The following is a 21,325-nucleotide window of genomic DNA, read 5'->3' as shown; positions in this document are numbered from 1 at the left end:
TCACACAGTCACCAGGTATCCAAGGTGGAATAAGCCCTTTCTATCTGTCACATCTCCCCACAATGAACAAAGAATTATTTTTTTTACCACTTTGCAAATTATCCTTTCCTTCATCACTATGGCAGTCTTTTTAGCACAAGCCTGCCTTTATGTAGAAAAACTGAAGGACAGTTTCTGTCCAGGAACCTTCTAGTGGTAACACCAAAGATCATAATCATTGAAAGTAAATTTACCAAATGCTATAGTGTGCCTGAAGGAGGAGGAGAAGTAGCACATGACCCTTTGGGTTTAGGTTGTAATCTTCCAGGCATAGTTAAACTTGTTAATGTTTCTATTTTGGAGAATACTGACCAGTAAGTTAATATCAATATAATTGTCTTGATGATAAAGTTCTAATCATACTTAGCTTAAAAAACTAATAGAAATTAATGATCACAATTTAAGTTCTATGATTGTTTAGACTTACTTGTGTAGTTTGTTTGACAGTGATTTTCTAATTTTGACTTCTTCTAGGTAGAGTTGCTTATAGTTTTCAACCTCCATTTTACTAAAGTCCAGTTGACTTTTCATTGTAGACAGTTCAGATTCTAAATTGCTAATTCTGAGTTCCATGTGACTTCTTGTTGAAGCATTTTGTGTCTCTCTGAATTGCTCTAACTTTTCTTGACATGCTGCCTGTGTCTAAACAAAATAAAAAAGATATATACTTAGAATAATTATAACCCAAATAATTATTGTGTCACACTAAGTCAGTGATTCAGAGAGCAATCTTAAATATGTGAAAATAGATGCTGTCATTTAAAGTATTTATGATGAATGTTAACTGCATTAAATGTGAATTATAAAAAAAATGAATTATTTTACGTTTGTAGTTCTGGGGATCAAACCCAGGCCTCCCACATGCTTAGTGCCTGGTCTCATACTTTGCTGCATCTCCAGTCCCAAGTCATCCTTATGTTAGTACTCATGTCATGTCATAATTAATAAAACAAAAAATCAATTCAAGTTTTTAAAAGCTGAACAATCCATCTAAAGAACAACATTTTAATCTCTGGTATTATTTTAACATCACTATTTTTTATTTTCCTCCTAGTAGTCTCATTTTATCCTAATTAGTCTTAAAAATAATTTTTTTCTCTACTGAAAAGCATCACTCTGAAAGTTCAATTTAAATATAATTATGGAAACTGAAAGACTTAAGAGGAGAATCAGATGTCATCTTCCTTCCAGAAATCTATAAAACAAGGTGCAATAAGGGAAGTAGAGGAGTAGAGGAAACATAAAATCTATACATCCAAATTGTAATTTGCTTTTGGAAGAATTAAAGTATATTATAGGCAAATAAATTAACCTGCAAAAATAGATTGACTTGTCTCAATTTTTTTACTAAATCCCATTTTGCTCCTTCTTCAATATTCTGCTTATATTGTTCTACTTGACCACGTTCTAACATATTGTTTTTCATATAAGTTTTGAGGTTTACCACTTCTTGTTTCAATGTCATTATATTCTTCTCTAGTGTTTCACAATCCTTTTTAGCAGTTGTTTCAGACAGTAACTCCTGATGAAGACGTTGATTTTCTTTTTCTAGATGTAGACATTTTAAAGATGTAATTTCCAGTTTTTCTACAAGTTCATCATCCTGTATGAATAAGTAATATACTTTATAATGAAGAAAGTAGACTAAGAAAAGTCTAATAGAAGACCAGTAACAAATTTTTACATAAATTCCATTGCAATAATATATAACCTATATTAACTTTTAGAATGTGGTCCAATAAACTACTCAGTTAACAAATTAAAATTCATCAAGAGTCTCAAGAAGATGATTAGTCTTGATCTGTCACAAAATATTTGAGCTTAGACTTTCACTTTTTTCTTCTTGTGTTTTAAAATGACACTACATTACCTCTTAGTAGAAAGAACCTTGCCACATTCCCCAAGTGTACCTCCCATGATTCTGAATTAATTTTAGGGACATTATGTGGAGTTACATAGACCTGTATCAATAAATGTCTCTCAAAATAAGACTTTGAAAATAAAACTCTAATTAGTGAATCATATAAATACTGATTCAAAGGTCAATTTCTTTTCCTGGATTTCGAGTTTTTAATATTTGAATTGCATGCTAAGAAGTAATGCTTTCCAGTAAAGATCAATGATATATCCCATTAGACAAATTTAATGATCTGATCCATTATAATCATCTGATTCTTTTCATAAAATAAAGAATAAGAAAATTTGATTTTGGTAGTATAGCCATTTTCACAACGATTAATTTTTCCAATCCACAAACATGGGTGGTCTTTCCACTTTTTAGTGCCTTCTTCAGCTTCTTTCTTTGATGTTTTATAGTTTCAATTATAGAGGTCTTTCGCCTCCTTAGTTAGGTTTATTCCTAGATATTTAACTTTTTGAGGCTCTTGAGAATGGGATTATTTTCTAGGATTTCTTTCTCAGACAGCTCATTATTGTTACATAGAAAATTTGCTGATTTTTAAATGTTGATTCTGCATACTGCTACTTTGCTGGAAGTATTTATCAAATCTAAGGGTTTTTTCATGGTGTCTTTAGTGAACGTTACCATGTCATCTGGCAATGGGGATAATTTGACTCATTTGTGTTCCGTTTGTTTCTTTTCTCTTGCTTTATTGATCTGAATAAGAATTCCTGCACTATATCCAATGAGAGTGGGGAGAGTGGAAACATTTGTCTTGCTCCTGACTTCAGAAAAAGCTGTTTCATTTTCCCCACTTAAGACAATGATGGCTATAGGTTTGTCATGTTTCGTCTTTGCTATGTTGACATATACTCCTTCTATTACAAGTTTCTTCAAGGCTTTTATCATACATGGATGTAGAATTTTTTGAAAGGTTTTTATCTGTATCTACTAATATGATCATGTGATATTTGTCCTTTATTCTGTTTATATTCTATACTATGTCAATTGATTTGCATATATTGAACAATTCTTGCCTCCCTGGAATGAAACCAGTTTGATCATTTTTTTAATGTATTGTTGAATTAATATTGTGAAATGGCTTCTGAATACTATCTACAGAGTTAGTACAATCCCCATTGATATCCAAAGTCATTCCTCAAAGTAAAAAACAATCAGTCTTAAAAGTATTTTTTGTGGTACTGACTGCAACATAGCTAATGCTTGTAATCCTAACCACTCAGAAGGCAGAGGTCAGGAGGATCACATTTTGAGGTCATCCTGAGATAATAGTTCACAAGACTCTATCTCGAAGAAATCTTATTCAAAAAAGGATTGGTGGTGTTCAAACCCCACATCACCCACCAGAAATGTGAATGAGCAAGGCTTAAATGCATCTAGTCCCTTGCTTCAAGTAACCTCTGCTGAGGCCAAGAGGGGATGTAAAGAATCAGCCTCACTGATTCTTGCTAAAGTTGCAGATTGGAAACAAAATAATAAACGTTACTTTGAGACGCTGACTTTTGAGGTGCTTTATGTCAATAACTGGCAGATATTACCACTAACTGTCAGTTTCTGTCATTTAAGAAAAAATAAAACAATTAAAACATTAGGGATGGCTTAGGCAAGAAGGTAGATGGAAGCAGAAATGACTTATAAAAAGAGAAAGTCAAAAGGGATTCAAAGGGAGTGCACATGGAGGCCCAATGTGTCATCTTCACTCTTTGAAAATAGTTTTAAATCAAAATTATTTTTTAACTGTTCTGTTAGCAGAGACTCAAACACATAGTTCTACACTAATGTCCATAGCAGCGTTATTCACAGTAGTTGAAAGAACCTACTTGTACTTCAATGGATGAATGTATAAAAATATTGTACAATGGCTTTTAGACTATCAGAACCTTTTAATTAATATATCAGTACCTATTTCATTAATTTTATGAGTCACCTAAACTTTTATAAAGAGGAAATGCTCTACTAGTAGCAAGTAGAGTCAGCCTGAAAACAACAAATATTTTATCAATGAGATTTTTATGCTGCCTGAAATATTCCTATGTTCTAATTCTAGAACAAGAAAATTTCCACATCACTATGATAGAAATTAATGTGGAAGGACTTACCACACTTTTACTTAACAAATTTTTCTTCAGTTCTTCAATTTTTGTTTTTCCCTTTTGTTTTGTAATATTTAACTTGTAATTTTCAAGTTGAAGCCTAAAATGTATAGTTTAATATAATTATTCTCACATGTCAATTTTAAAATCACCACATAATTTCTGAAAAACATCTGAAACTACTTCAATTCATAACAATTTGAAAAGTAGATGATTTGGTAAATGTATCGTTTCTGTGTTTTGTGCATGCATTTCTTCCTGTCATTTGCTTATTTGTTTGCTTATCTATTATGTGGGGCTGGGATTGAACCTTGGACTTACATATACAAATAACACACTATACCACTGAGGTCCACCCTCAGGCCTAAGGTATGCATTTCAAGTAACATAAAGGTAAATTTTTTCCCAGCCTTCACATAAATGTACATGTTACCATGGATGATATAATTCTCAATCTATATTGACTATATGCTTCGTGAACACTTAAGTATTCATACTTTTTCACACGTTCTTGCATCTGCACAGCATGTTGTCCAGTCTTTGTCTGTAGATCCCATAATTCTTGCAGCTAAAACAAAGAAAAAAACTTTACAAATAGTGGCATAAAATGTGTGCATCCCATCCTGAATTTTGAAGGTAAGATTCAGTGGAACAGAGCCACATCCCTTCTTCTGCAGAATGAAACTGAGAACCATTGTGTTGAAACTGCAGAGTTCACTGATTTGTTGCAACAGGAATCCAACGTTCCACACAGCCTAAAGTAACACTAGCCTAAGGTAACACTTGCAGAAAAGCTTAGTTATCCATGTTCTAAAACTAAAACATATTATTTTTTATTTTTAAATTATATTTTAGCAAATACTCAAATTTATAAAATTGGTAAAATGTGGGCAGAGAGCAAATTCCCTATGGTAAGAATTTTTATTTTGTATTCCAAGCACCATCTTGCCAAATATGATTTGAAAAATTCATATGTATCAATGACCGTAAGTATGATAAGAATGATAATAATTAGCACAGATCTTAAAGCGACAACTGTATGCCTCATTGAACATTGTGACAGTTGGTATTTGCACAAAAGCCAGAATGCTGAATCTGAATCCCAACTCCAACAGTCACCAGCTATGTGATCTTGAGCAAGTAAACATTTCTGTGTCTCAGCTTCTTCACTGGTAAAATGGAGATAGTAATACCATCTACCTCTACTGGATGGTTGGTGAGATAAGATTAGGGAGTATAACCTTATATGAGTATAGGGCACATAGAGACCTATGTATAAAATTGCTACTAGTATTAGTATCATTATTGAATTTTGTATTCTAATACAATTTGATCTTTTAGATATGTGGCATGATAAAGGAAATAATGGGAGCAAATGGAACTGTGTATCCAAGGCTACATATTCAGAACTTCATGGAACTATCATCAATTCCACTAATTAACATTTTTTTGTCAACTCACTATAAGTTATAGCTTACTAGCTCCCAGTACTACTTGTAAACAATCATCATAGAGCTCAGTGCACATGTCACCTCCTGTATTAAGTAGTATGTAACTGACATGACCATCAGTGATAGGCTAAGCCACTGTCCTAAATAGTAGATTACCAAATTCCTTCATTTACAATAAGAGTTCACGTTAAACTGCTTTGTCCAGGCCCTCATGGAGAGATGGAGGTGATTTGGAATGGCACATCAGAAAAGATAGAGCCTGAACTTTTTACTTGGTAAGTTATTAGAAAGATGTAAATCCCTGTTCTGAATACACAATAATGGTATGAAAGACTTTATTTTATTCTAACAAATGTTAAGCAAAAATATTTCCAATTTGTTCAAAAATAGAAGCCATGCATATTAGTATATATTATAGCACTTTAGGTAAATTTATACATAAAAAAACAGAAACAGTAATGTAAGAGCAAAGACAAGGCAACAACCGACAAGAGTAAGGTCAAGAATGATCAGAAGAGTCAGTCAATGCCTTGTGAAAAAGTAAATTGTGAGCCAGTTCTGAATAAATGAGGCCAAAAATAAAAACTGACAATACAGAAAGGACATCATAGTCAAATGCAGAGAGATGGAGAAATCAGCCCAATTAGACAGGAAATCAAAATCCAGTAGATAGGAAATCAAAACATGTTCACAAAATACCTGACAAATTACTAATTATAGCCAGGAAGGAGTATTAATCCAAGACCCAATCCACTGGTGATGGATAAGTGGAATACCCACACAATTGAATACTACTAAACAATAGAAAGAAATAAAGTACTGGTACTTGCTACAACACATGTGATCCCCAAAATATCATGCTGAGTGAAAGTTCCAGTCTAAAATGACTACATATTGTACATTACATTTATATGAAATATCCAGGCTAGGGAAATTATATAGACAAAGAAACAGATGGGTGAGTTTCTAGGACTGGGGAAGATTGAAGGATTTGAGAATTTGTCTTCAAATGATGAATATGTTCCAAAATTGACTGTGGTAATGGTGACATAACTCTGTGAACACATTAAGAAACACTGAGCTATAGGTTTGTCTATTACAGCTCAATAAAGTAGCTTTTTAAAAATCCAATGGCAGAATCTGGAAACTTTTCCTATTTCTTCATTTTGGATATAAATACTATACTTGCTCTACTTCTCTGCTTCTATATTATGTCTAAAATGAAATGGGTCCTGGACCCCATGGCTCATACCTGTATTCTAGCTACTTGGGAAGATGGCAGTCCCAGACCAGACCAGGCAAAATAGTTTGCAAGACCCCATTTCAATGGATAAAAAGACGGGCATGATGGTGCACACCTGTCATTACAAAGTCAGTGGGAAGCATAAAATGAAAGGATCACAGTCTAGGCCAGTCTGGGCAAAATATGAGAGCCTGTCTCCAAAAAAACAAGAGCAAATTCCAGTACTGCTAAAATAATAATAATTAATAATATAATAGTAACAATAATAAAATTGAAAAGGAATTGACTTAAGTTTTCACATACTTTTTAAGATAATCTAAAACATTTGCTCTTATAAGAAGGAATGAGGATCTTTGTTTACAAGCTGTCTGGAAATTTTGAACTCTGTATACATGGATCCTAGGTTATGGACATGTCTCAATGGTAGAGCACTTGCATAGCATCCATAAAGGCATGGGTTCCATCCCCAGTATAGAAAAAGCAAAACATAAAAACAAAGTCTTTGGTCCTGGGATGAAGAATGGTGGTAGCCCATTCTTATACTTATTATCTAAGTATATGTTAGGGAATATCATTATTTTCAGGGGCTCTTTGTACTAAAATAGGAGATAACTAGGAGCAAAATGTAACTCTTCTCAAAAGGAAGGAGATGACAGTCAAATTATTATCTCTGCTATCTACACTTTTGTTTCTTACCTTGAAGGGAAAGTAAGCAAACCTCCACATTAACATATGAAGGATGTGGAGTGATTGTGTCAAACTTGAACATTGATTGTTATTAGCAAGGGTTTTGAGATCCTCAAAAAATCAATTCCTATGGAAAATGTTAAAAGTGTTCTCCTTGGATGAGGCCATTGAGAATGTCCCTAAGTAACTGGTGAAGGCAAGTTGACATGAGTTAAAAGCAGTACGTTCTCCAGTGGGGAAAAACTGTTACCAACCTGAAAGTATGTATAGTATGTATAAGCACACAGGGTTGTAATTCCACAATAACCTCCTTGGAATTTTAATACAAATTGAAAACATGTACACAGAAATGCATATACACATATTTGAAAATGACTAAAGAAAATACCTCAGCACTCATTTTCTCTGTCTCCATTTCTATCTCCTTTTCCTTGCAGAGGTGATTTGCCAGAATCTCATCTTGTAATATTCTGGCATTCTGTTCTTGGGAAAGCTTTCTCTGGGTATCATTTCGTTCCTCTAAAGCCTAGAGATACACTGAATTAAGTTTTTAGACTCACACCATTAGGGGTCCTAGAACTTTATTAAGAGAAGAAAATTTAAAAACAAAAACTGAAATAGAGCACCTTTTAGAAACACAAGAAACTTTTGGTCATAGGTATTAGTCAAACTTTCATCACATAAATGATGACTAAATTTCTCAAAACCAAAAACTGTCCTTGAATACAGAGTATTGTGAATTAAAAGTTCTTTACAAAGCATTTAGCCTGTTTCATTAAAGTTTCAAAGCTAATTAATCTGCATTTTGATATAAAATGCCTAAATTAATAATTGTGCTAGTGATTCAAACCCACTTACTTTCGATTTCTTCATCTATCTGTTACCAAGATTTACAACAAATAATTTTAGCTATAAATGTGCTAATTCATTTTTATAGAGGGTAAATATTTTGATTTAAACCTAATAATACAATGATACACAACATAACAAGGTTCAGTCGACAACAGCCTGCATAAACAGTAGTGGTCTTGTAAGACTGTATTGCCTCCTGTTGAGGGAGATGTCTTAAGTCTGTGTAAGCACACAATTGTGATGTTTGCTCAGTCACAAAATTTTAATACACTTCTCACAATGTATACCCATTATTAACAATGCATTACTATATCTACCTATCTATCTATCTATATGGGATAAGTAATATTGATGAAGTAAGTTGACATAAATTCTGAAATTGTAGAAATATTAATTTACCTTAGTTAAATTATTTCTCACAGTCTTCAGCTCCATATCCAGTGTTCTAACACACATGTCAAGTTGTTGTTTCATTTCAACTTCTTTATTATAGTCCTCTTCTTTTTCTATTAACTGTTCCTTAATTTTTTCACAAAGCCAAACAGCATTTCTTCTTTTCTCCTCTTCGTGTTTTAAGGCAAATCTACAGTTAAATATGCTTGCAATGAAATTCGTTTTATAATAAAATGAAAGGCTCTTTTTGTAATCTAATTTCATATGTTGAATTATTATCCTAATTGAATTTCTATGTTACTTAATATTTACTATTTTTTCTTCCTATTTCTCATGTTTTTAATTTCTCACTCCACTCTCTTCCAAATGACACATATACTTGAAAGGCAATAATGAAAATTAAGTTAATTAGTAAATTTCTGTCATTAGTAACCCAGATACATAGCACAGAAAAGAACTTCAAACTTATGCAGTGAAGTGGCACGTGTAAAATGCATTCCTTATATAATTACATCTCAATGAAAACACATAGTTTAAATTTAACTCATATTTTTAAATTATTTCTTACAAAAAAGTTATAGATTCCATAAGTATAGTGTTATCTTGATGAAATGACAGAAATCCCTGAAAGGAATTTAAAATATGAGATCTCAACCTCAGATATTTTCCATCCAACAAATATCAGTGCATTCCTGTAGTCCAAGCTTAGGCTAAGTGTGCTATCCCACTTTTATAATTCTTTACTTTTACATTGTCAGCACATACTGCATGTTGTTATGCATTTTATAAGCAATAATAATATTTCTTTGGAACAGGACAAGATCCAATAAGTAATTAAATAATAGAGAATTATGGTCCTTTCACCATAGAAATTTGAATTAATTTTATGTATTGCTGAAAAACTAATCGGTAAACTCTTTCTACTCTACTTTTTATCTCATGAATATTAGTATTAAAGATGATAACTATCACTCTTGCTCAGCCCTGGATTTGATCCTTACACACCAAAGAACTGTAAATGTTCTTAAAGTTTTATAGGATGATATAAATGGCCATTTCATACTCTTCTAGTGGAAATGGACATTAATACAAACTTTCCTGACAACAATTTAGAAAAAAGAATTGACAAAAAGATATTTAAAATATTCCTATATTTTAGCCAAACATTTCTATCTGGAAGAATTTATTCAAAGTAAATATAGAAAATAATTATATAACAATGTTCCTTGCACAAAACGTAACAAAAAAAAACTAATACCAGATTGTATTTGGTAAATAAATTACCAGATTTCTATACCATTAAAATTTTGCTTTGGAATGGTATAGTCTGAATTATTGGAAGAATTCACAGTTAACAACTTGTTTAATTAGTCTCAAGATTTCATATTCCATAAGAATAAGAACTTTTCTCCCTGGCTAAACCCCCAAAGCGCAAGTCAGCAATCACAGAAATTCCCCTATGTATTTGTAGTATAAAACATATTCTTTGAATCTTACCTTTTTGTTGTTTTTTGAGACAATGTCTGCTAGGTTGGCCTCAAACTCCTGGTGCTCTCACCTCAGCCTCCTAAGTGCTGGGATTACAGGTGAGCACCACTGTGCCTGATTCAAAACTTAAACTTTGACTTCCACAGCTGGGGAGCAATCCCAGGACGTTACACAGGATAAGCAAGCACCCTACCACTGACTTAAACCCCAGCCCTCACACATTTATTTAAAACTAGGATATCATACCTCAAATTGCAGACTTCTTTTTCTTGTTCTAGTTTTTCTTGCTCAGTTTCTGATAGCTCCTTTTGTAATGCACTAATCATTTTTTCCATTTTTTTAATTTTTCTGTTAAGTACTTCACAGTGACTACTTTTAAGATGTATTAATTTTTTATATGAATGGACTGTATCCTGGATTTTCAATAAACTACCAGAATCTATATCAGGTAGAAAAGAAATAACACATATGAGCACTTTCTTATATGGAGTGCTATACATTTTCACATTCACTCTTTCATATCCCAAACAAATGTACACAAACCTACAATGTGGAACACATCACACTAAGCTCTGCAGACAAAACAGATGTTTAACCTCTAGTGGGGAAGGAAGTGAAATAAAATTTCCATTACAAAGGCAGATAAGTTCAGACAATAGATCTCTGTGATCATCTAAGAGAAAATGACCTAAACTAAGATCAGGAAGGTACCCAGAGGAAGAGAAGGGAACATTAGTAAATGAAGGATTAATTGGAAGCAGTTAGGCAGAGGGTGACAAGGAGCAATCTAGCCAATTTGTAGAATGTGCTGAGGCTCTATTGAAATCTGCTTCTAGCCAAGATCATGTACCTGATTTACCTTCCTACCAGAAACGGACTGAAGAAAACAGACAAAATATATTAAATGACAATTTTCAAGACAATGAATAATCCTTGAAAGACATGGAATCACCCTTCCTATCTCCCAGCTTCCTAATATGTGGCAGGTTCCATGCCACTGACACAAGGAGAGGGAACTGAAGTAGAGCTGATCAGACACCCAGAGCTGAGGTGATAAAACACCACAACATGGCCACTACACAGTCTTAAAAAGTCTTTGAGAATTCCTAAATAAAAGGACACAAAAGACTGAAAATTCCAACCAAAAACTCATCCCCAGATACATAAATCTCAGTTTAGAAACACAAGTTTCATGATAAAACAAGTCAATATGTCTCCTTCAAGCTCAAAAACTATACAGTACTGAAATGATGATAGTGATGAGGAAGAAATTTCAAACAATGAATTAAAACAACAAAACAATAACAAGAATGGTCAATGATATTAAAGAGGATATGTGTATGCAGCTGAATGAATTCAGAGGGGATATATATAAATGACTAACAGAACAGTTGAATGAAATAAAGAAGAAAATGCAGGATATTAAAAAAAGGAATTCAATAAAGATACAGAAATTCTGAAAAAAAAGCAAAACAAATTAAAATCTCAGAAGTGAAAAATTTTATAGCCCAAATAAAGCCCAAAACTATCAGAAGGAAAGAAATAATAAAAATAAGGGCCAAAATCAATGAAAGAGTATCAAAAAAACCAATACAAATAATCAATGAAACAAAAAGCTGGTTCTTCAAAAAAATAGATAAGATTGATAAACTTCTAGCAAATCTGCATAAGATGGTGGAGAAAGACACATATTTATAAAATTAAATTAAAAAGTGGACATTACAACACCACCAAGGAAATTCAGGCCATCATTAAGGATTACTTTGCAAAACTATATTAAATAATTTGAAAATCTAGAAAAAATGGAAAAAATTATAGAAACAAATGACCCTCCAGAATTGAACCTAGAGAATACAAATTAGCTAAATAGATCCATATCAAGGAATGAAATTGAAGCAGCAATGGAGTCTCCCAAAAAAGAAAAGTCAGTACCCTACAGATTCACTACTGAAATTTACCAGATCTTTAAAGAAGAGCTAACATCAATACTTCTCAAATTTTTCCATGAAATAGGAAAGGAAACAGCACAACATTCTATGAAGCCAGGATTACACTCATCTCCAAGCAGGACAAGGGCATTAAAAAAAAAAAGAACTACAGTCCAATCTCTTTAATGAACATAGATGCAAAAATCCTCAATAAAAGAATGCAAGCCAAATCCAACAACATATCAGAAAGATCAAACACCATGACCAAGTTGGCTTCATACCAAGGACACAGGGATGGCTCAACACATGCAAAACATTAAGTGTAATACAGCATATTAACATAAGCAAAGACAAAAACACATGATAAGCCTATGACGAAATTCAACATTCTTTCATGATAAAAGCTCTGATGAAACTTGGAATAAAAGGAATGTACTTCAACATAATAAAAATATGACAAGCCTGTAGCCAGCAATCTTACTAAATGGGAAAAAAATTGAAATCATTAACCCTAAAGTCCAAAACTATTCAACATAGTCTTGGAAATCCTAGCTATAACAAGACAGGAAAGAGAAATAAAAGGAATTCAAATAGGAAAATAAGAAATAATGCTATCCCTATTTGCAGATGATATGATCTTATGCCTATAATACCTGGAAACCCCACCAAAAAACTCCTAGACATCATAAACAGCTTCAGCAAGAAGCAGGATAAAAATGAATTTACAAGAATTAGTTGCCTTTCTATATACCAACAATCAACAGTCTAAAACAGAATATATGAAAATAATTCCATTTATAGTGGCCTCAAAAAATAAAATACCTAGGAATAATCTTAACAAAGGAAGCAAGAAACCTCTACAATTAATACTATAAACCATTAAAGAATAAACTGAAGAAGACTACAGAAGATGGAAAAATCTCCCATGCTCGTGAATTGGCAGAATCAATATTGTGAAAAGGGGTGCACTACCAAAAGCAATCTACATGTTCAATACAATCCCCACCAAAATTCCCTTGACATTCATCACAGAGAATGAAAACTCAACCCTAAATTTCATTTGGAAGCACAAAAGACTGCAGATAGCCAAGACAATACTGAGCAAAAATAACAATACTAGAGGTATCACAATATCCAACTCCAAGCTATATTACAGAGTCATAGAAATAAAAACATCATTGTATTGGTAAGAATAAGAAAAAAAGACATGAAGATCAGTGGAACAGAATGGAAGACCCAGATGTGAATCCACACAGCCACATCCACATGCCCAAAATATACAGTGGGAAAAACAATCTCTTCAGCAAATGCTGCTGGGAAAACTAGATATCTGCATGCAAAAACTGAAACTAGATCCATATCATTTACCCTGTACAAGTATGAACTCAAAGTGGATTAAGGATCTTAATTTAAGACCTGAAACATGGAAGTTAGTGTAGGAGAGAGCAGGGAATGCAGTGGAATTAATAGGCACAGGCAATGACTTCCTCAGTACAACACAAATGGCTCAGCAACTAAGAGAAAGGATTGACAAATAAATGGAACTACATGAAATTAAAAAGCTTCTGCACAGCAATAGAAATGGTTTCTAATTGAAAAGGTTCTCCACAGAATGGGAGAAAATCTCTGATAGCTATATATCTGACAAGAGAATTATAACAAGAATTTACAGGGAGCTCAAAATCTAAACTCTCCTAAAATCAATGACCCAATGAAGGAATGGGCAAATGAACGCCTACTATCAAGAACATAAACAACAACAATAAAAGTTGGCAAAGAAGTGGAGAAAATAGAACCATCATACAGTGCTGATGGGATTGTTAATTAGTACATCCATTATGGAAAAAAGTGGAAAGCTTTTGCCATATGACCCAGCAATTCCTCTTCTAGGGATAGTCAGGAAAGAATATAAGTCAGGTGTGAGCCACCTGCACACCCATGTTTATGATATCATTATTCACAACAGCTAAGCTAGGTAAACAGCCAAGATGACCCAGTACTTATGTATGGATTAAGAAAATGTAATATTTACATACAGTAGTTTTATTAATTCATAAGGCAGAATGAAACCATGTGGTTTTTTGGAAAAATAAATGCAGTTATAGGACATCATGTTAAGTGAAGGAAGCCAGGCTCAAAAAGACAAAGGCCACGTATTTTCTTTCATATGTGGGATATAGACACAACACAAATATAAGCAGCATTATGAAAAGTGATTATGCTAAGGGGAGGTGACTACTGGGAGAAAGAGGGTAAAGAAGGAAGTTAAGAAGGTGAATATGGGTGATATACGTTCTAAATAAGAACCAATATAGAAAATGAAACCTGTTGAAATCACCATAAGAAGGGGACTAAGTATAAAAGAGAAAAATAGAGGCCATGAACCAATTTGAGCTATAATATATATATAGGTGGAAATGTCACAAGAAAGTCCCTGTACAGCTATCTTAAACAAATCAAAATATCTTTTTTTCAGAAATGGAAAACTGGAAGGCAAATCAGGTCCTGACTGGGGGTTGATACGTTGATACCAGTGGAAGGGGGGAAGACATAGAGGGGAGGGGACATAAGGAAAATGTAAGAGGCTGAAGGTAGTGGAAATATAATGTACTCAAGTATGAAAATGGAATAAAAAGAACAGTTAAAACTATTACAGGAATTGGTAGTGGGCGGATAAAAGAAAATGATGGACAGAGTGAATTCAAAAACTTTTGTACGCACTATAATACACCCCCAGTTATAATAATATAACAAATTAAAAATAAAATTAAAAAGAGACTAAATTTTGTTAAATGCAAGAAAGAGAGTGTGTGACTGATTAGAACGAATAGTGTTGTAAATACAATATTAGGGATTAAGGATAAATTAGAGGAATTAGATCCATCAGTGGAACACAATGAAATGTAGTAAGAATATTTAAACGAAGCATGTAAGACCGCTGTGCCAACATCAAAAGACCAAGCTTATGAATTATAGGTATAGAAGAAGACCTAGTAACCAAACAGTTAACTTCTTCAATAATAATAGCAGAAAATTTCCCCAATCTCAGAAAAGAGAGAGTCATCCAGGAACAGGAGGCTTTCAGAACACCAAACAAGTAAGATCAGAAAAAAAATCCACATTCTGACATTATATAATTAAAACAATAAACATGCAAGAAAATAATATTGAAAGCTGCAAAAAGAGATGTGATAAGTCACATGTAAAGGCAAATCTATTTGTAAAACAAATTTCTAATTACAAATTCTAAATGCAAGGAAAGCATGGAATGATATATGTTGAGCCCTGAAAGAAAACAGCTATCAACTGAGATTACTGTATCCAATAAAACTATCCTTCCTAATTGAAGGAGAAAGAAAACCTTCCACCATAAACAAAAACTAAAGCAGTTCATGACAACCAAATCAGCATTTCAGAAGATACTTAAGGGAATCCTATAGAGAGAAGAGGAAGATTAGAAGAACAAGGAAAACACAAGAAAGAATAAACCCCACTAGGCAAGTAGCTTAGCAAACATGGAAAAGGGGAAAAGTAAATATGAGAAAAACAACAAAATGACAGAAAATGCTACATAGCCTTCAATATAACACTGAATGTTAGTGATCTCAATTCTCCAATCAAAAGACACAGAATAACAAATTGCATTAAAAAGCAAGACTCACCTACAAGAAATGCATCTCATTGACAAACAATGGAAAGGTGGAACATGGTGAAAGGGTAGAAAAAGATCTTCCAAACAATGGATCCAAAAAACAGGAAGAAATGACTATTCTTATACCTGGTAAAGCAGACTTCAAAACAAAATTAACCAGAAGATACAGGTCACTATTAGTAAAAAACAGAGATATCACAAATAACGTAATCATGCACTTTAAACAAGAATAATCCAATACCAAAACAAGTGGAATGAAAGAAATAATACAGATTTGGGCATAAATTGATGAAATAGAAACTAAAAATATACAAAGAATCATTGAAAAAAGTTGGTTTTTTGAAACAATAAATAAGATTAATAAGACCTTAGCCAATATGACTAAAAGAAGGTGTGAAAGATGCAAATTCATAAAATTACAGACAAAGAAGTGATATTATAAAAAATACCAATGAAATGACAGAATTGTTTGGGAATACTTTGAAAACCTATATTAAAATAAACTAGAAAATGAAAAAGAAAAGAATAAATTTCTAAATGCATTTGACCTACCAAAACTGAGCCAAGAGGATACAAACCATTTAAATAGATGTATAACAAACAATAAGATTGAAACCACAATAGGCTGCCAACATAGAAAAGCCCATGCTCTGGTTGTTTTGTTGGGGAATCCTACCAGAACTTTGAAGAAAAAATAATTCCAATATTTCTCAAATTTTCCCATGAAATAACGTGAAGGAATGCTATCAAACTCATTTTATGAAGCAAATATTATACTGACTCCAAAACAGGAAAAGAACACAACAATAAAAGATAATTATAGATCAATCTCTTTGACAAACATAGATGTAAAAATTCTCAATAAAATACTTGCAAACCAAACTGAACAGTAAGATCATAAAACAACATAATCATTAGGTTAAAAGACAAGATCATAAAAGATCACACACCATGATTAGTGTTATTCCATGGAATTGAGGATGGTTTAACACTCATAAACTTTAAAAAATATAATACACCACATAAACAGAATCAAGAACCTACTATTCTAGGGCATATATCCAAAGAAGTATAAATACAGGACAGATACTTTCATGCTCTTGGTATTGTAGCTATGTTCACAAAATCCAACTGGGCAATCAGTTGAGGTCCCCAAAAACCAATGGATGGCTAAGAAAAGTATGCAGAAAATGGATGGAAGTGGAGATAATCATATTAAGTGAGATAAGCCAAGTTCAAAAAGCCAAATGCCACACACTTCTGCTCATTTAAGTAGTCTAGACCCAAAATGATAATGGTGATTACAATGATAAGATTAATGTGACATGAATAGAAAAGAGGGACTATCTGTGGAGGAATCAGTAGGAAGACAGAGAGGGAAAGAACAGAATAGTGAGTGGTGAAGAAGATTGAACTGCATTACATATAGACTTATGAAGACAGCATAATCAAACCCACCACACACTATTTTGAAAGGGTGGGAGGAGAGAACCGGGTATAGAAATATAATGGTTAGAGTGAACTTGTTCAAAGTACACTTTACACATATATGGAATTACCACAATGAAACTTCCTTGTGTTCTTATTGTATGCTAATTAAAAAATCGAATGAAAAACAAAATAGAAAAGACCAAGTTAAACCCAAACATAACAGATCAAGGATGTAATAAACATTTTTATAATCCAAATGTTTGTGTTCCTGAAAAATTCATATGCTGAAATCTAATCACAGAACCGATGGTATTAAAAGGTGGGGCCTTTAGAAAGTGATTAGGTAAAGAGATTAGATCCATACCAGTGCTCTTAAAATGGACCCATTTGTTAAACATGGTATTGGAAATTATTTGAAAACATATAAATGTAGTATTGGAAATTATTTGAAAATATTTACAATGTGACAATTAATAAATATGATTAATGACTGAAAGAAAACAAAGACCCTACAGAACTCATTAACTATTTCTGTCATGTGAGGCAACAAGAAATTGACCAGGAAGCAGACCCTAACCAGACATTACATCTTCATTTGGACTTCCTGGTCTCTAGGCTTTGGAGGAAAAATTATGCTATTTATGAGCTAGATTATGGTATTTGTTAGCATGTATCCAAACATACTACCAAAGGTAGAATCAATTAAGTAGAAAACAGAGAAAGATACTGAAATCAAACACTTAGAGAACCTCCACAGAAATGATAAACCTCTATCCAGCTTTCATGCAAAAAAAACCTCATGCAAGTAAAGAACATAACAGTGGTTCCAAGAGAGGTGTGGAAGAGGGGGATGGAGAGAGGATGACTAAATGATACAGGGTGGCAGTTGGATCAGAAGGATAATGTCTAATATTCCATAGATACTTACTTCCAAAGATAGTAAGTGATAATAATTAATTCAATATTTCAAAATAGCTAGTGGAATTGGAAGTTTCCCAAAACAAATTATTGATTAATGTCTGAAGTGACAGACATACAGTAACTCTGACCTAAACTTTGCATATTGTATATATGTGATGAAGCATAACAGTGTACTCCATAAATATGTTCAATTACTGTGTGTCAATTAAAAATAAAACATATTTTTAAAAAGAAAAACCTACTACTTTATCAAAATATCTTTAAAATAAATTTAATAAAATAGGGAAAGTTTAAAACAATAAAAACTAGGACTCAGGATGCTGCTCCATGGTTGAGTGCTTGCCTTGCATGAGCAGCACCCTGGGTTCAATCCCCAGAACTACAAAAAACACTATAAACTATGAAATATTCTTGACAAAATTAAATGCAACATATGTAAACACAGGTATACACATTGTTCAGGAGCTCCAAAAGTTATTATTAAGATGTTAATTCTTCTCAATGTAATTCTCTAGGGGACAGCAGGTTTTCCATTTTTAATTGACAAGGTGATTCTAAAATTCATATGATGGTTTGGGAATTGCCCTCAGTGAAAGAGCACTTGAGGAGCATGAAAAAGGCCTGAGTTCAATCCTCAGCACCACAGAAAAAAACAAAAACAATCAAACGAACAAAAAACTATGGAAATAAAGGATCTAGAACCCTTAAATAACCACTGGAAAAGAACAAAATGGTATGGATAATGGGTTTATTTGAAGCATTATAAACCTATGCTACTTAAAACATCATGGTATTGGTAAAATGAAAGATAAATCAGTCAATAGAATACAACAGAAAATGCAGAAATACACCCAATACATGAATAGTCAAAATATTTTTGATGAAGTCATGAGGTCAGTGCAGTGAAAAATGGATAGCCTTTTCATTTTATTGTGCTGCCACAGCTGGATCATATCTACAAAATGAACTTGGATCCATATATCATCCCAACACAAAAATGAACTCAAAATAGATCCTATATCCAAACTTATAGTCTGAATCTATAAAACTTCTTGGAGAAAGCATAGGAAAAAATCTTCTAAACTTGTGTTAGGTGAAGATTTCATACATATGATACAAAAATCAAAAATTATAATTGAACAAATATATAAATTGGACTTCATTAAAATCTGAAACTCTTTTTCATAAGATATAATGAAAGCTATAGATGTAGCTCAATGGAAGCATGCTTGCCTAGCATGCATAATACCCTGAGTTCAATCCCTGACACAGGGAACAAAAATTGATGAAAGAAAGATAAAGATAATCAAGGGCCAGGGTGTGGCTCAAGTGGTAGAATGCATGCCATCAAGCATTGAAGCTGTAAGTTCATATTCCATACTGCCAAAAATAATCAATTCACAAACTGGGGGAAAATGTCTGCAAGAATATAGCTGATAAAGAAATGGTATCCAGGTTATATAACAAAGTCTTAAAGCCCAACAAATCATAAACAATCTAATTCTTAAATGCCAGAGGATTTGCAAAAACAGTTCACCAAAGAAGATATACAATGGAAAATAAGCACATAGAAATATGCTCAATAATACTAGGGATCAATATATTGCATATTAAAACCATATTTATGTGCACAATGCACACCCATTAGAAAGACTATTTAAAAAGCTGAGGATACTATGTGTTTGTAAAGATAGTGGGGAATTGGAACTCCTGTATACTGCTGATGGGAATGTAAAATTTTACACATTGTTTGGAAAAGTTCTCAGTCCATTCACAAGGGAATACATCCACAAAGGCTGGTGGATTTGTTAACCATTTTCATTATGGTGATTAAATATATGTTTGACCCATGTTGAAGGTTATCAAATTGCTCACTTAATACAGTTGCAGTTTATTATATATCACTTATACCTCAGTAAAGCTACTGAAAACAAAAAGCTAGGTTGCAAGAACACACATAAGACAGAGGCTGGGACACAGAGATGGAGGATAAAGCTGGAGGAGTGACATCTTTAAACTTATAGCGATGAGAAAGGATAGCTGGTTTTTAATCAATGGGTTAGCATGATCATATATGAAATTTAAAAAATTTATAATTATAGTTGCAGGGTAGATCATGATTTCAGGAGGAGAGGTAGAAGGGGAAAGAGTTTTAAGGTTACTACAGGATTCTAGGTAAAAATGATAGAAACTGACCTGATCATGGTAAAGAAGAGTGCGAGAAGCAGAGTCAACAAAAATCCTGGGAGTTTCACTCACACTGAGAAAAGTGCAATGGGAATTAAAATTTCTCTTTGGCTGGAAACAATAGGTGTTTTTTTAGCATTCTTTGTTTTTGTAATGCTGGGGACAAACCTAGGGCTTTCTAGCAGATGCTAGGCAAGCACTTCACCACTGAACTACATCCCCAGGTCTCCCTTGTATTCTACTTTAATATAAAGCACATACCTGTGTGAACAGTACTATAACACATCAATATTATATGGTGCATTGAGGAAATATGTGCACACATTTCTATAATATATCTAAAAAGCCTTATATGTATGCAACAGTCTTACCTTTACACTCCATCCCAAGTTTCTCTAATAGAACCAAAATAGTCTCATAGTCAGCATCAGTCACCTCACAGTTCTCTGAGCTTATTTCAGATGACAGCATTAAGTCATCATGGTCCTCCATAGCAATTATTTCTTTTTTGACCTATAAAATAAATAATGTTGTTTCAAAGTGTTCCCTATAATATTTATATCACATGCTAAATGTATAGAGTGTCAATTATCCATATTTTTATACAAGCAAAGGCACAGGCATTCTGAAAAGAGCTGATTTGGGTCAAAAGGATACCTTTACCCATGGCTACTATTTCTTAATCCCTTTTTCAAAGGGATCATAGATTCTATAGCTTTAATTTTACTTTTTATAATATCCTCAATACACACCATTCATATATTTAGCTGTTTATTCATCCATCAGCTAATACTCAGCTCACAATTCATGCTAGTGACACTGTTGGTTCGTTAGACTTTATAACCTAAAAGTATTAATGTGAGTTGGATTGTCAATACTTTACTTTCTGTTACACATACACAAAATCCTTCCTTTGTCCCCAAAATCCACTCCACCGCTAAGTTGATACATCTGATAGTTTGGAACATCTTGCGAAGTCATAATCATGACTTTGCAGTCATAATATTGTAAGACTGCTTCAGGGCACAGCTCTCCTTTG

The 21,325-nt window shown here is 33.0% G+C and overlaps 1 protein-coding gene across 1 annotated transcript in view; it reads right to left on the bottom strand.

Annotated features, from left to right (window-relative positions):
- Positions 1–21,325, bottom strand: part of LOC109678222 (ankyrin repeat domain-containing protein 26-like) — a 67,097-nt gene that overhangs the window by 27,334 nt on the left and 18,438 nt on the right. The window contains exons 3-10 of the mRNA XM_074055410.1: positions 20,658–20,799; positions 10,414–10,606; positions 8,686–8,869; positions 7,823–7,960; positions 4,551–4,621; positions 4,060–4,153; positions 1,352–1,642; positions 467–681 (exon numbers count right to left, since the gene is read on the bottom strand). Coding sequence (XP_073911511.1) covers positions 467–681; positions 1,352–1,642; positions 4,060–4,153; positions 4,551–4,621; positions 7,823–7,960; positions 8,686–8,869; positions 10,414–10,606; positions 20,658–20,799 — 1,328 coding nt within the window. The remainder of the gene's footprint in view (positions 1–466; positions 682–1,351; positions 1,643–4,059; positions 4,154–4,550; positions 4,622–7,822; positions 7,961–8,685; positions 8,870–10,413; positions 10,607–20,657; positions 20,800–21,325) is intronic.

This window comes from Castor canadensis, chromosome 15, assembly GCF_047511655.1.
Source record: "Castor canadensis chromosome 15, mCasCan1.hap1v2, whole genome shotgun sequence".
NCBI classification, from domain to species: Eukaryota; Metazoa; Chordata; class Mammalia; order Rodentia; family Castoridae; genus Castor; species Castor canadensis.
This window is presented reverse-complemented; position numbering and strand designations above follow the sequence as displayed.